The 16,512-nt window shown below is 38.6% G+C and overlaps 1 protein-coding gene across 2 annotated transcripts in view; it reads right to left on the bottom strand.

Moving 5' to 3' along the window:
- Positions 1-3,305: 3,305 nt before the first annotated feature.
- Positions 3,306-16,512, bottom strand: part of TAOK1 (TAO kinase 1) — a 151,788-nt gene continuing 138,581 nt past the window's right edge. For both annotated transcript variants that reach the window (XM_087854652.1, XM_045773569.2), the window contains one exon: positions 3,306-12,595. In XM_087854652.1, the coding sequence (XP_087710778.1) occupies positions 12,134-12,595 (462 nt within the window). In that variant the 3' untranslated portion in view covers positions 3,306-12,133. The remainder of the gene's footprint in view (positions 12,596-16,512) is intronic.

The following is a 16,512-nucleotide window of genomic DNA, read 5'->3' as shown; positions in this document are numbered from 1 at the left end:
GTAATGCCAAGGTGTCTTCCTTCAGAAATGAACTTGAGCATGAATTCCTCTCCCTGCTTAAACAAGCAGATACAATTGGCCACTTGGGTAGAATTTGGTAACAACGCCAATGAGTATTTGTGATTCTCTAAGCCACAAAGGATGAAGAAATCTTCCCTAGTTATCACCACTGGCAGAGACAAGATTGAGAAGTCATACACAGGGAGTGCCCGGAGACAGCATGAATGCCTCAGGAAGCAGGAATTCCCACATCACTGGTGGGACATGCAAGCTAGACTGCTGTTCGGCACACATCATGGTGGGACATATGCCAAGAAATAAGTGTCCTCAATGAGCTTTCTTTCTTTTCTTTTTTTTTAAAGTAAGCTCTATGCCCAACATGGGGCTTGAACTCACAGCCCCGAGATCAAGAGTCGCATGCTCTACCGACTGAGCCAGCCAGGCGCCCCCAGGGTGGCCTAGATTAGGTAGAAGGTCTCTTCTCATCTGGGAGTCCGTGAACCGAAATAATGTGAATGAGCTCGGTGGGTTGTAAAGACTTTTGGTTGGCTTGAGAATCAAGGAGATCACAGACCTGATCCAGATTCCGGGAGTTGGGAGAGACATAAAGACTTTAATGAAAATAACCTTGCCAAAGTGACCAGAGGATGTTTTAAAGTGTCCAGGAAGAACTAAGAGTTTGAGGAAAAGTGGAATTTCATTAAAACAAACAAAAGACACTAACACATCAAAAATAAATGTCTCTAGCCCCTCTGCCTCCAGCCTTCCTGTGTAATGAGGTAATACCCTAGTACTTATCACTAGTGTGGCTGAACAAAAACTTCTCCAACTTGTTTGCTTCTGAATAATAAATTGCAGTCTCCCTGCAACAATGGAATGTCATTATTTTTTAAATCTCCGGAAACAAAGGCACTGTTTGTCTTCTGAAGTCCTATGTGTACTGAGCCATACATGCTTACCTACCTGCAGTTAACAGAGCCTCCCTGCACATTCTCTGTTCACTGGCTGTTGCTTCACTTGGCTACATCTAGCTTTGTGTCTCCTGACACTCACCAGTGGCAGCTCTGTTTAATCAACAACCAGGCCTCCTGCTCTGGGCTAATAATTTCCCAGCAAGCTCAAAATTCCCTGATCATCAATGGTACCTACATAGAGATATTTCCCACTGAGCAGTTAGTGATTTGGGCATTGAATACAGAGTACTGAAGCAGCTTGGAGATGTGGGTTCTAGTTCCTACTTTATCTGTGACTTGTGTGACTTTGGGAAAGTTATTTGACAAGTTCCATATGAAAAGACTGAGACTGTAAATAAGCCCTAATTTTTTTTTTTTTTAAAGATTTACTTTAGAGAGTGGGAGTATGAGCAGGGGGAGGTGCAGAGGGAGGAGAGAAGCAGACTCCCTGCTGAGTGGAGAGCCGAAAGCAGGACTCAATCTCAGGGCCTTGAGATCATGAGGCGAGCTGTAATCAAGAGGACGACGCTTGACTGACTGAGCCACCCAGGCGCCCCCAATAGGCCTTAATTTAGGACAGTCCATCAACTGGAGCTCAAAGACCTCTATGATGAGGTGGCATCTGCTTTCAGATCTGAATGTATTCTCCAATTCTTATAAGGCCAAGAAGTTCCAGTTATTCCACTGCAAAGTTGGGAAGGGCCTACATGAGCTGGGTCCTGGGTTGCCCAGTTGAGGCCAAACTCTCCCCACCTCCTTCCCAAGCACGTGTGCACATACACAATTTGATAACCTTGTTATAGCTAATTGGTTTCACGCTGGTTCATTTGTTCCACTGACCAAAATCCATCTGTGTTCCTAGTTCTTAAAAATGCTGGTCAGAGAAGACCTTGTGCCTTTAAGATCTCACCATTTTAGTGATGGAGCTAAACACCAGAGCCCAAATCAGCGCTGTTTATCAATACTTTGCCTTCTCCTAGTCCATCACTGGCTGAGATGACAGTATCAATAATGCTCATTTCAGACTTCATAATGTAAAGGATGGTAACAAAAGGGGAAAGAATTCATCCTCAGAGCAGCTCCCCAATACGCAACTCTGTGGGGAAGCCATGCACATTCATCTATAAATGGCACCCTTAAAGTTGTTTATTGCATAGCCTCAACACCGTCCGCAACTCTCTCTCCCTCTACCATTAAGAACAAGTATCTGCAGACATAGTAGCAATTAAAGTCACTAATTGACCACAACACATACAGGAAAGCCCTTGTTCTGCTGCTGGCATCTCTGAGATGGAAGTGACAGCGCTGGCTTATCACCACTGGGGCTGTGGAGCTAGCCAAATGCTGTGGTAAATTTTTATTTATGTTCAAATTTCTTTTACTGTCAGGTAGGATGGGCTTTGACTCCTAACTCGGAGCATCTTTGATGCATTTAGACAATGACAAATTAGACGTTTTGAGTTGTTGATAGGGGATACAGGCTACAAGTTTTACAATACTCTCCTTCCATGATAGCCCAAAGAGCCCAAATGTGGGGACAAAGCAGAAAGAAATCTTGTTTCTTAACCCTTTTTTGAGTTCCTCCAAATTCAAGGTAGGATGTTGGAAATGCTGGCGATAGGGGATCTGGGATCTAATCTTGGCTCTCCCACCTAGTTGCTTTAACCCAGGCAAATTACACCACATAAAACGTTAATCTCAAAATAGCTCAGTATCAACATACTAGGAGTTAAAAAGCTGTGTTAAAAGTTGGAAGTGCTTTTCCAGACAATATTCTATTCAATAAAATAGGCAATACTTTTAAAAACGACACTTACAACTTTCCTAATTAAAAAACATGAAACTCTTTCTCCCCAAATTAGCCTTCTTACAAAAATGGTCACTTTAACAATGTTTTAAGCAACGGGCCTAGATTAGATATTTGTCCCATACAGGGGCAAAAAATATGATTTTCAAATCATCAAAAGGTGAGACCACCTTTTGAAGTTTTTACAAGGTTCAAGAACTGCATGCACTCACGTGTCCATGTGTGTGGGAGGCAGTGGAATCCTACAGACTGGAACACGGGTCGGCACAAAACGGAAGAACCTGCATCAGACCATCAGAACCTAAAGTAGAGTCACCCCACACCCACAGCACAACAGGCCACTTCATTCTCTGGGCCAACAGAATCTGAGGCAGTTAGACCAGAGGGTTTACGTCCACATCAGGGAGTTCACTCCTACCCACCTCCTCCACATTTTTATAATAACACCAACATCCAGCACAGTGTCTGAGATTATCCAATAGTCACTTAATTGAAATATACTTTATCTTTGGAAGTAAAATTACTTAAAAAAGCTAAGCAGACACTCTGTGTACTAAAATTACTTTATTACAGTTGATTTTTTTAAACATTTCCTTTGCTATGATACAAAGGATACTTACAAACAAAATATTACATATGACCTTGTTTTCGCTCTTATGTTCTGACAACTTGGTAACAGCTTTAAATGCACAATCTATACAATTAATACAGGTTATATATGAACTATAAGGTATGTTGAACCAGAAGAATACTGACAATATACTGTACAATAAGCCTTACCAGTTAGTGCTGCGGACCATTTCTACCAAAAGGAAAATGCACATCTGTACAGTCACCTTTACCAGCTGGTGCTGACAGTGAGGGAGAGGCTTCCTCCCCATTGCAACCCTTGATAATAAGCCTCCACTGTGGGCGTCTGTTTGGTCCGAAAATTGAGAGGACTGTGTATATTTAAAATTAGTCATTGGTAAAGTGGCAGAACATCACTTTCAACACAATAATCTCTCACCAAAATATCAGTCCTAGTTTTAAAAGACCACAAGTCCTTTGTCTACCACGAAAACCCTACAGGCTCAAGGGCTTTGGGAGATGAGAAGATGAAGGCTGCCAAAAAAGGAGGCAAGAAACCAAGCCAAAATCTAGGTCTTGCAAAGTCATCATTTTTCCCTTCACCAAAGGGAACTAGAAATGTACAAATTCATTGATGAACCTCAATGATAACGTATCAGTTAGCTGATAACCCTCATTTTATCTGGACCCCTGACTTGTGGGAATAACTGAAAGAGATTGTGAATAATACATACCACTTTTAGAAAAGAACTTCTTGCTTAGTTAAAATATTCCCTTTAGCCACCAAAGCTGGTCCTGGCTACTGCAGGTGTGCGTTCATCTCTCAATGGTCTACTCAGAAATGATAAGGTTACAGCTTTTTTTCTTTTCTTTTTTCTTTTTTAAATAAAAAAGCAATTGACTGAAGCATTTTTCTTTTTTTTTTAGGTAAATAGCAAAAATAAAAATAAAAACCAACCCTGGAATTTGCACAAATAATGCAAATGGAGCGATATGGCCTTCAAGGTAAGGAGTTAGTAGAAAGGAAGAGAGAAGTGAAGAAAATTCAGAGAAAACGATGTATTAACTTTTCTTTTTAAAAATTTCTACAATACATGTGCAAAAAAATCATGCTGGTTGAGGAAAACAAAGGGAAATGAGTATATAAAACTAAAAACATAAATAATATGTTTGGATGACTGGTGAAAGCAGAAACCAACCTGGGTTACAAAAAGGATTATACATTCAAGATGCTCTTAAACCCAGTGGGATAACTTATGTTAAAACTGTGTTAATAGTTACGTTAAAAATCTCAAGTTTGTTTTTAAATCTTCACAATACAAGCAAAGCTGTTTTAAAATATACACTATACATATTTCTCAAAGTCTCTCCAACCTCATTAATGCGCATTAGGCTATCTTTTTCATATACTAAAACAAGGGGGTTCTGAAAGCTAGATTGCTCCGAGTAACCCATCCATTATTTAAATGTCTGTCTTAAGTTTTAAATGGGTTAAAAATTTTAGCAGACTTACATAAATAGGATTTAGCAACACAAGTGTTAATTTAAAAAACTCTAAAGCATTTACAAATTATCTGGTTGGAATAGTCTGGGAAAGTTATGTGCACTATTACTTTAAAATGTTATTTACATCAGACCATTGCTTTTGTAAAAATTTCTCTAAGAGATAAAAAACAAAACTAAATAAATTTGGAGGATTAACCTATTCTAAACTAGCAGAGAAGAATCGTAAAAGGAAAGGTAAAATAAGAACAAAACTGTCTTCTAATAGAAACCCCACATATCCTCTCCACTTGGATTTTGCCCTATAAAACTACCTGCAACTTCCATATATCAAGTGTCAAGATAATGTGGTAAAATATCTTGTCAGATAAATTACTGGCCTCAAGAGGAACTTTATTTATTTATTTATTTTTTAATTTTTCCACCTTTTGTCTCTGGCTTGGGTTACTTTAGAACACCTGTACGTAACTAATTGATGGGGCACTCTAAGTAGGCACGATTCCCATTTAATGTGGAATAAAAGGTGTAACACGTAAAATGTTGGGGAGAAGGGGTGGTGGTTTCTTTGATATTACAAAATGCAAGGAAGCACATTTGGAATGGGCACCAAAAAAGAGCTATCTGGCAACACACCAGGGGCAGCCAACATCTTAATAAACTAAACACAGTTGTCTATGACAAAAAGAGGGTTAGAAGGGTTCCAGGACCCCCAACCTCTCACTGTTTGATATGTGCCAAATAGTCACACGGACCAGCCAGAATCTGAAAACATTAAGCAGTTACATCTTTAAATCACATAATTCACTCCATGACCATGTGCAATGTATAATAATAATGTTCATGCTGAGGCAATGTATTTGAGGGCTCAGAAGAAGCAAAATGTGCCACTGAGAGAAACCTGTTCCCACATGACTGGTCTTCATGCTTTCAAGTGGCCCTAATACATCTTTGAAGCTAAGCCAAGCCATGCAAAAGCAAAGAGTACACACTTTTCATTAACAGTGGTATCTCATTTCTAAACTCTACTGACCTCAGAGTTGCCACTGAAACATAGGAGTACTGAAAGCACACAAATAAGGGCTCATGGATTTTTAAAAATGCATTTCCCTCGTCTGTGTTTACCAGCCTTTCATACTTTAGGCTACAAGGCATTTCAGAGAAAGGTTTAGTGGGGATAATGACAAAGCAACATATGTAATTCTGGAAATAGGAAAAATGCTCCAGAAATGGGATCAATGTGCCAGCAGTTAGCATAGTTCATTTCATTTGAAAATTCAGCTACAGAGCCCAATAAACAGTTCCAAGCCATAATGTTATCACCTGCATAATTTACATAAACATTAAAACTCTTGCACTTTATAGACAAAACACACTTCTGTAAACATGGCCACTGGGGGAGGGAGGCTCCCTACCTCATTCATGATTGAAAACATGTAATCATTATATTAAATAAAATGACTTTGCTTCAAAAGATGTAAAACCTGACCAATGATTAAGCTTCATTTTCCCCTGTTTAACAACATTTAAGCATTAATTCTAAAAATGTTACCTAGGATGGTTTCAGGATTAGATGCTAGGACCACAACTGGCAATGACAGCAACTCCTCTCTAGCTGGCACACAGACTTATAAACTTTAGTACAAAAACAAAAAAATACAGAAACTAGGTCAATTTGTTAGCTACATATTTACAGATAATTACATGATTTTTCACTCATAATTGCTAAAAACTATGAGCGAAAAGGAAACTGTGCAGGCTGAATTACCCGTACTTTGGGGGGAATCCTTGGGCGTCAAGATACCCTTTTCATTCATTCAGAAGTCTCATCTTCTCTCCACTTTTTCATGGCAAACTACCTACAGATGTCCAGGTTGGTATATCCAGTGGGCATCCTGTTTCAGAGAGGATTAACTTTTTTCTCTATTAAAGAAGAATCTCTTGTATATTTAAAAATAAAAAAATAAACCCGACATAATCAAACAGACACATACATACACGCAAAAAAAAATCTCCGAAACTTCAAAAAGGATTTGCTGGGAAACAGTTAACAGTGATGGTGACATAGTAAGTGGCTCCCCAGTTTTAATTCTCTGCCTTTATTTTCTTTAAAGGATATCTATTTTTGGGTGGGTGGGAGGGAAGTGCAAATTTAAGAAACCCACAACAGGCAGATAAGGTGCATACTAATTTCTATTTCTTATAATCTGAAAACTATCATTAGGCCAAATGGGCTCTCTTCCCTTGCGTGAGTGAAATTTTGGAAATTTGAATATAAACGAGGGAAAATTAGTCAACGTGACTTGAAAGGGGGCTACCAGAATTCAGTAGAAAATATAAATGTACATTAACGGAAGAGTTCTCAGCTTCACTTTCTTGCTCTACAGTGTTTAAATAAAACTTACGTCCTTACAAATTAATAGTCATTTCCAATGTAGACCTATTGTGGTGATTTCATAAAAGTGCAGACAACATGACCACACACACAGCAAAATAGACTTCAATCAGTAGTCCTTGCATACAAGAGGCAAGTCTGCTAAGTGTACAGCACACACTTCATCCTTTAAGGAATCTGAGGATGGGAGATTTCCAGTTCTTAACTAGGAGTGAGGGAGTGCCTTCTCAAAGGCAATGCTACAACCTGGTTGGGGGCACTATCACGTTGATGAGGGAAAAACAAAATAGAATTCATTTCTCTTTAATAATGATCTGTATTTTGGTAAGCAGCTCAAAGATGACAGCCCACGTTTTGTCTTTGTTCCTTAGAGAAGGTAGTTTTCTATCTAAGAAACAAGAATCTCTTCTTCCATCATTATAGGAGATTCACACTTATACACCTTGATATATTATTTTCTGACTTGAATACACACTAAACACTTCACATTGTGAGCATGGGACAGAATGCAGGACCATATAAACCTCCCAGGAAAGGGTTGCTGTGTTGGGCCAAATCTGTGCTTGAATAGTAGTGGCTCAGAAGGGCTGGAAGGTGCACGAAGAACTTACTAACAGCAAGCAAGAAGAGGCAGCTCAAGGGAGAAAGCCCCACACCAATACCATATCCTCTCCCAGTGGCCATTTCCCGTTGATCTCATAGTTTAGGAGAACCTTAGATGCTTTAGCAGTAATTCCTTTCTTGGTGGCTGTTTCAGCCCAGCAAAATTTGTAAGTATTAGTATTAATGGAGTAAAAAAGAGTAAGAGGATCAATGGAATCACTCCTGAGATGCACGTTTAGATTGCGCACAAGGAGACTGTGACTTCCTGGTTCTTGTCATCATCTTTGCAGAGGAATCACCACCAGGGTTTTGAATTTCCACGGTTCATTTCTCTCTGCATCACTTATCTTTTATGGCATCACAACACAAACTCACAGTAACACTGACTGGCTCCTCCCCCAGCAATATTTTACTGCATTGCAACTTATGGTTCCACATTTACTTAACTTTCTTTCCACCCACATAAGTGCTAAGAAGGGAGTAAAAAGAAAAGATTGCATCTAATGACCACCTTCTCATAATATCAACCCAGAATACTCATTCTTAAGAAACACTTGCATTCTTGCCCTAACTGAGGACTGAAATAACAAACAAAATAACAGAACCTTAAGCGCCCTGATGGAAATGTACAGTATGAGTTACATCCACCTACCTATACACACATATAGACACTCATATGTATATACAATATATACATACAAATGATAATAGCTATACCAAAATGTGCATATTTAACACAGTTTTAAAAAGCCAGTAGATCATGGTATAATACAATTTATTTCCACTAGTGAATGGCACACATGGAGAAATGCAAAGGAGGTGTTTCAAGTACAATATTTTTCACAGGTGAAAATAAACAGTATTATTCCAGTGTCCAACACAATGTATTCTATAAAAGTTTAAAATGCCAGACATTTAGTACTTAAAGAAGTAGAAAGTTACTAAAGTCTGCCTTATGGTCTGAAAAAGATACTCATAGAGTTTTCAATTTTTGGATAGAGGGTGAAGAAAAACAGGAGGGAGTGTCAAGGACAGTTTTAGTGTACTGAATGGTCTTGACTTGATGTCTAGGCAGCTGGAAATCATGACTATGCTAAAAAGTTCAATTCACCAATAAATCCTTGGCCTTGGGTGCCAAGCATATTATACCTGTGGGGGTGGTTCAAAGGCAGGACTATTCATCTCTAGGCATAGAAATGAATAAAGGGAATGGCAGCTCTAAATAAAAATAATATAAACACATTTTCCAGCTAACATTATCTGTATCAACAAAAATACTTTCAGATACTATAATTTGGGGTTAGAGTGAAGTTTAATAAAGGAGAAAACATATGTGCAAAAGGAAGGGAACCCAATTAGGAGTAATATATTTCAAGGTATGAGGTTTTGCATTTTTAAAATGCTAACTTAAAAAAGGGAGAGACAGTGAACACAAGAAACTTTTTACTGCAAAGCTCTGGATACCAGATATAGCACTGCAACTTTCTGATATGCTGGACAAATTTCCCATACTTTTTATTTTCTTAAATACATATATACCAAGTGAACACCAACACTGGGGAGGAGGTAGTATTAATTTGCAAATGTTGACATTTGTACACCGATTCAGAAAGTGCCTGCTTCTTTCTTTAGGATCTCTCAAAACCTTTCAAATTGCCCTGCTACAAGTTTTACTCTTTGATGATTCCTACCACGTATGAGATTCCTCAGACGTTAGATCTTACAAACACACACAAACCAATTAACTGGAATTATTTTTGCAAACTATAAATATTTTAATTAAAATTAACTTAATGGAATAATCCAGGTATAGTCATGACCTACATGTAAAACTGGTTGCCACACAATTAAATCAGATACAAAGCCCTACTGGATAGACATCTGGAGTCAGTGTTCAATCACAATTTTACAAGTATATATGAACTCAGTAACTCAATTTGACTAATTTAAGTCCACAAGTAGACTTTAACATGTATCACTGGTAGTGTTTTGGATTTTAAAGAGTTTTGTATGCGAAACTAATCTGCTCCCCTATTCCACCCCTCCAGTAGTACAGATGGGCCAGACTGAATAATAGTTTTTTAAAAGGTATCAAATTCCATTACATTTTTGGACACTTAATTAATTCTAAAGACCTCTCCTATGATTTTCTTCCAAACAGGTATACATTTCTCAATTTTTTTTTGAAATACTATATATTTTAATGCAAAAAAAGTTATTGAGAAAATTAAAAGCCCCCTTCATTAGACAGGACAAGTGCATGTTATGTTCACCTAAAAACTGGTAATCTTGAGCATGGCCAAAAGGACAATGTATCTGAGTGCTACCTGAAACACTGCCTAAAATTGAGCGTGAATTCTACTGTTATCTTGGTTTTAAAAAGATTTACATTAAAATATTAATTTTTCTTCCAGTTACCTTTAAATGAATGCCAGAAACTCCTAAAGGGGAGGATTCATGGGGACTGGGCTGACATACCTGGGGAAGACTTAAATTTGGATGACAAAACCAAGATTTCAACAGTGATGGATTACTGTTTGGTCATTAGTCAGGTCTAGGTGAAGAGTATCATTGAGATGGACTTAGAGAATTCTAACTTGACCACATGAAAAGTAGGACCCAGAGTTAGCAGCAAGGGTTCTTCAAGACAACTGGGGAGGGGGCAGGAGAAGTAACTTGTAAGAAACTCTAATCTCACTGGAAAGGACATTTTTTTCCTTCAAGTCTACTCATAGCTCCTTTCCCACCTTCAACTCAACTTCCACACTGGCTGTGGAATACCAACTAACATCTGACTTCTAGCATTGGGTTGATCCTTCATTGCAAAACAACACAAAACAAAACAAAATACGCCCCTCTCTGGAAAAAAGGTTAGCTTTCGTTAATAGATTCCCTGACCACTATAACTTTTTTTTTTTTTTTAATTAATTTGCCAAACTTGCTAGCTCCTTTTCAGTAGTACTTTAGCACTGAGGCTAGAGACTTCTGGAAGTGGTGTTTCCTATTGTGTGATGTTAACATGATGCCAAAAGGTCACTAAGTCTCAAGGAACTAGAAGTTTGTGAAGTATTGCAGCAACAAAAACAGCCAGGAAAAAAAAAAAAAAAAAAGGACCTGCACATGCAGCAAAATCTACAGTGGTGATGAGGTTTAGTCAGCAGCTGGTAAAGTCATTGGCTCAGTGACTCCTGGTTCACTATGGCAACTACACATTTAAATAAATGGCTATTCTACTTGTAAACAGGAAATCCCATAAGCCAAAGGGGGGTAATCAAATTATGTCTTTGTAGTGTGATGAGAATTCCAATGGATGGCAGTTTGCAAATATGGCATCATTCAAATGCCTCTGGCATTTGACTTGTATTGGCTATATGTCTTTGTTTTTGTACAAAGTAAAAGTACTGTTTGGGGTCTTGGGAGTTACAGAGCTTAGCTAGGATGAGAATATCACAGTATAAGCAACAAAACGTTAGGATATATAGGCTTCATCTCCTCACTCTGCTGCTGAACATACCCACCACATGAACTTTCAGGGGCCTCTCTCACCCTCTGCTCTCCCCTTTGAAGGCTCACAGGTTTGTTGATACAATTTCCACACAACTCAGTGATCTCCAGAAGCACCTCCATCTCACCATGCCACAAAGAAGGCACAATTGAACGGACAAAACAAAAAACAAAAACAAAAACTGACAAACCTATGCAGCACTCAGAAAAAGAACTAAGTTGTTTTCTACTCTCTGAAAAAGTCAATGCAACCCTTTAGTGTTCATGGATTTCCACTTTTTTACTCCAAATGAGGCTGAGAAGTCAGACCAATTTAATAAAGAAAATACACTGATGAGGGGATACAGGTGTGTTTCCATAATCACTTGTTTCAGCATATGCTGCCTGCCGTGAATGGCTCATGAGAATCTGGGGTATGGAGAAAGGCTTTAGATCTTCTCACAAATTTCTTAGGATACAGTTGCCCCAAAGTGATGACTCAAGCCACTGTGCTGCATTCTATTTTTTCAGTGTTCAGCAAATACCCCCAATCTAGCTGGTTTCTTTTTATATACACACATCAATTCCCCTTTTCAAAATTTTTCCAAAAGTTAAAAAACAAAACAAAACCCGGCAGCCAAATACTATGACATCCCAATTAGTAAACACAAACCAGAATGCTTTACAAAAATGAATGAAATATACCATATGCACTCAGCTCCCACACTGTAGTACCCAAGTGAGGAGGCTGCTGTGATGATGTCTGTAGGCAGTTTCTTTTGGCAGACAGCTCCAGCGGAATTGCCACTCTCAATTATTAAGTTATGTATAAGACATGTGTGACCCATTGGATATTTGTGAAGTGACACTCGTGCTTCTGCTCATGCCCTGCTCTGTCCGTCCCCCAGAAGCTGTCCGCCTCAGAGCCTGAGGGCTATTGCGGACTCCCATACTGCTACCTCGGGGTACCCCTTGCATTGGCCCTGAAGGGTGACCCCATGGCTGGGGTCCACCTTGCATTGGATGGCCCCAAGCTTGTGGTGGGCCACCCATGGGATGACCCCAGTGAGGTCCTGGACCCCCAGTAGGATTGTGAGACCAACCAGAAGCTCCCGGGTAGCTGTGGCTAAATGCCTCTGGGGAGAGATTGGAAAGGACCATGTTACTAAAACCTAGTCTCATGCTTTCAGAGTCAAAAGCTTCAATTTCTCTGGCTTGACGCTCCAGCAGGCTTCGTATTCGTTCTGTGCGTTCATTCTGCAAAGCCAACATCTCTTCTTCAATCTGTTCGGGGTTGGGGGAAAGAAGCAAAAAGAAAGATGATTTATTTTAAAAATCTATAAACTAAGGAAGCAATAATTACACAGCTTTGAAGTGAATCATAAAAAAGTTCACACTGGCTACTTTATGGATGTACATTTAAAATTGAAGTGGGGCACCTGGCTGGCTCAGTCTGAAGAGCATGCAACTCTTTTTTTTTTTTTTTTTAAGAGAGGGAGAGAAAGAGAAAGAGAGGGGCAGAGAGAGAATCTTAAGTAGGCTCTTATGCCCAGCACAGGGTTTGATCTCACACCCTGAGATTATGACCTGAACTGAAATCAGAAGTTCTAGCCCCATGTTGGGTATAGAGTTTACTTAAAAATAAATAAATAAAAACTTTAAAAAAATTCTATAATAAAACTTAAAGAGATGTACTGTAGGAATTGTACATAATTTATATTTTTAAAATGTGTAAGATCAGGGGTGCCTGTGTGGCTCAGCTGGTTAAATGTCTGCCTTTGGTTCAGATCATGATCCCAGCGTCCTTGGAAATAGCCCCGTATCCGGCTCCCTGCTCAGCGGGGCATCTGCTTCTCCCTCCGCCCCTCCCCTCTGCTCATACTCTCTCTCACGCTCTCTCTTAAAATACATAAACAAAATGTTTTTTAAAAAAAGTGTAAGATCAAGTTCTTTTTAAAAATTAAATCGGATGTTTTTATATTTATTTTTTTTTCATTTGAATATAGCTGATGTTACATTAGTTTCAGGTAAAAATTAAGTTCTTTTTTTTTTTTTTTTTTTTTAAAGTGGGCTCCAAGCCCAACATGGGGCTTGAATTCACGACCCTGAGATTAAGGGTCATGTGCCGTACCGACTGTCAAGTTTCTAAAAGCAAAGGCAGGGGCGCCTGGGTGGCTCACTTGGTAGAGCATGTGACTCTTGATCTCAGGGTCATGAGTTCAAGCCCCATGCTGGGTGCACGGTCTACTTAAAAAAAAAAAAAAAAGGCAAAGGTAATATAATCTCTATTGAAAGAATAAATCCAGGCAATTATGATCAATGGCTACTAAATCTATTAGGTAAAAAGTTGAATGAAAAAGAAAATGAGTAAGGGGAAACTAGCCTTATCAGACATCCCATAATGTCACTCTAATAAAATAAATATGAGGGGTGCCTGGGTGGCACAACCGGTTGAGCATTTGACTCTTTCATTTTGGCTTAGGTCATGGTCTCAGGGTTGTGAGATCCACCCCCCCCTGGGCTCTGCGCTCAGTACAGTCTGCTTGGGATTCTCTCTCTCCCTCTGTCCCTTCTGCTCGTGCTCTCTCTCTCTAAAAAATAAATAAATCAATCTTAAAATAACTATGGTACTGGTGTGAAACAGACAATTAGTAAAAGAGAAACAGAATGAGATCTCAGTTTATAGGCATTTATTTATTTATTTGACAGAGAGAGCATGAGCCGGGGGGGGGGGGGCAGAGGGACACGGAGAAGCAGACTCCCCACTGAGCAGGGAGCCCAACACAGGGCTCTATCCCAGGACCCTGAGATCATGACCTGAGCTGAAGGCAGACACTCAACTGACGGAGCCAGCCAGGAGCCCCAGTTTGTAGGCTTTTAATGCAAGACAAAAGCAATAATTATTTTAATGGGAGAAACAAATAGTGCAAGCACATTTGGCCAACATCTAGAAGAAAATGGGAATGGAACCCCATCTTACACCACATTCCAGATTGAACAAAACCTTAAGTAAAAACAAACAAACAAAAAAGTTTTCATTGAAGTTAGGAGATTCTGTGTAGCTAAAAATTCATAGTTGGGTAGCCATCATAATCAGTTCTGGAAAACTGGAAGTACTACAAACAAATATAGTTGACTGTATATAAATTTTTTAAATATTAAAAAAATACATAATAAAGTCAATAGACAATGAAAAAAAAGTTGGAGAACTTTATGAATGATCAGACTGACAAAACCCGAATCCACTGATCAGTATTAATAGCACTTAAAAGTGGGACAGTTACACATTATGTATCCCTTGATGTGATGCAAAAGTACACTATAACCCTTACGAAAATTCCCTGCAAAATTTTTTGAAAGAAAACAAAAAGCTTAATCTAAATATAATCATGCCTCTAGACTTAATTACCAGTTTACAGGAAATATGAAGTAAAGAAGAGAGGAATCCATTAAATGACACTACGAGGATCAAATAAGCCAAATCCATATGTGAGAATTCCTACAGAGCAAATGATCCAATTCTCAATAAAAAAAGGGGGGGAGTGGTTATAAACTAAAAGACTTAAAAGATAATTAACCAAATGCAATGTCTGGACTTTGGGCCCCAATCCAAATAAACCAACTTCAGACATTTTTGAGATAAAAGGGGAAACTTCAGCATAGACTGAGTATTAGATAATGTTAAAAATTCACTATTAATTTTGTTAGATATCACAATGGAATTATGGTTATATTAAAGTCAGAAAGTCCTTATCTCCATTTTGGAGTCAAATAAGGGTATGCTGAAATTTCTTCCCCACCTCCTGTCTCCACCACAAAGTTGTGTGTGGGGAGCAGGGAGACAGATAAGAAAAACGTTAGCAAAATATTGGTAACTGTTGAAGCTGGGTGGTGAGTACTTGGGGATTTCATTGTACTAATTCCTCCTACTTCTGTGTATGTTTGAAAATTTCCATGATAGGGACGCCTGGATGGCTCAGTCGTTAAGTGTCTGCCTTAGGCTCAGGGCGTGATCCCGGAGCTCTGGGATCGAGCCCCACATCAGGTTCCTCCGCTGGGAGCCTGCTTCTTCCTCTCCCACTCCCCCTGCTTGTGCTCCCTCTCTTGCTGGCTGGCTCTCTGTCAAATAAATAAATAAAACCTTTAAAAAAAAAAAAAAGAAAAAAATTTCTATGATAAAAAGTTTTTAAAAATAAGAAATAAAGAGAATTTTTAAAGGAGCATTAAATCAGTTATCAAGGTATTTGAGGATTTAAACCAATACTCATTGTTTTCTGAAGAAATCTAACTCAACAAATATGTTTAGTTCTTATGCATCAGGTTTTCAGGAGTGTCCTTTTTAAAAAACATGAAGTTTAGCATGGGAGACACATGCAAATAAAAAGTCACAACAGAATGTGATAAAGCATAATAACAGATCTACAAGGTATAGCAGAAATAAAAAGGGATGGAGTGATTCATTCTATAAGGGAGAAAGATGGGGGCAAAGTATTCCCAGAGGAGGTGGTAGAGACTGGACCGTGAAGGAAGAATACAAGTTTCCCAGGAAAAGAAAGGGGAGGAAAAGGTATTTTCAGCCAAAGGAACATGTGCAAAGGCATGGGAAAATGATAAAATAAGAAGTCTTTGGGCCAGAATGGATTCTAGTAAGAAGCGTTTGAAAATTATTGAACGTTCTACATACTAAAGCGTTACAAAGTTCTGGAGTGAGCACTTCATATGAAGGCTGAAGGAGAAGATTAGACATGAATGCTTCTGAGAGAAAGACAACAAATTGTTAACTGTGGTGATTTCTGAGTGGTGGGACTACAGACATTTTAATTTCTATTTATGTTTTCCTAACCTTGTGAAGTTTTTTTGTTGTTGTTATTTTTTCAGTAATCTCTACACCCAATGTGGAGCTCAAACTCACAACCCTGAGATCAAGAGTTATAGGCTCTAATGACTGAGTCAGCCAAGTGCCCCTAAACTTGTCAAGTTTTAAGAAAAATGACTGTGTATTTATAAAATAATTTTCCACTTTTAATAGCTACATATAAAACACCCAATTCATACAGAATTTACGTATCTCTATGGATTCAAAGAAATTCAAATTTATCTTTGAACTATTTTTAATGTAAAACTTCCAAAAATCCATTTACTAAAAGCATTTATTTTAATTCAAGAGATCTAATAAACGATGGGACTGTGCTGAGTATATA

This window comes from Ursus americanus, chromosome 23 (genome assembly GCF_024610735.1).
Source record: "Ursus americanus isolate L20-20 chromosome 23, mUrsAme1.1.p, whole genome shotgun sequence".
NCBI classification, from domain to species: domain Eukaryota; kingdom Metazoa; phylum Chordata; class Mammalia; order Carnivora; family Ursidae; genus Ursus; species Ursus americanus.
The sequence above is the reverse complement of the archived record's forward strand: the minus strand, read 5'-3'. Positions and strand labels throughout refer to the sequence as shown.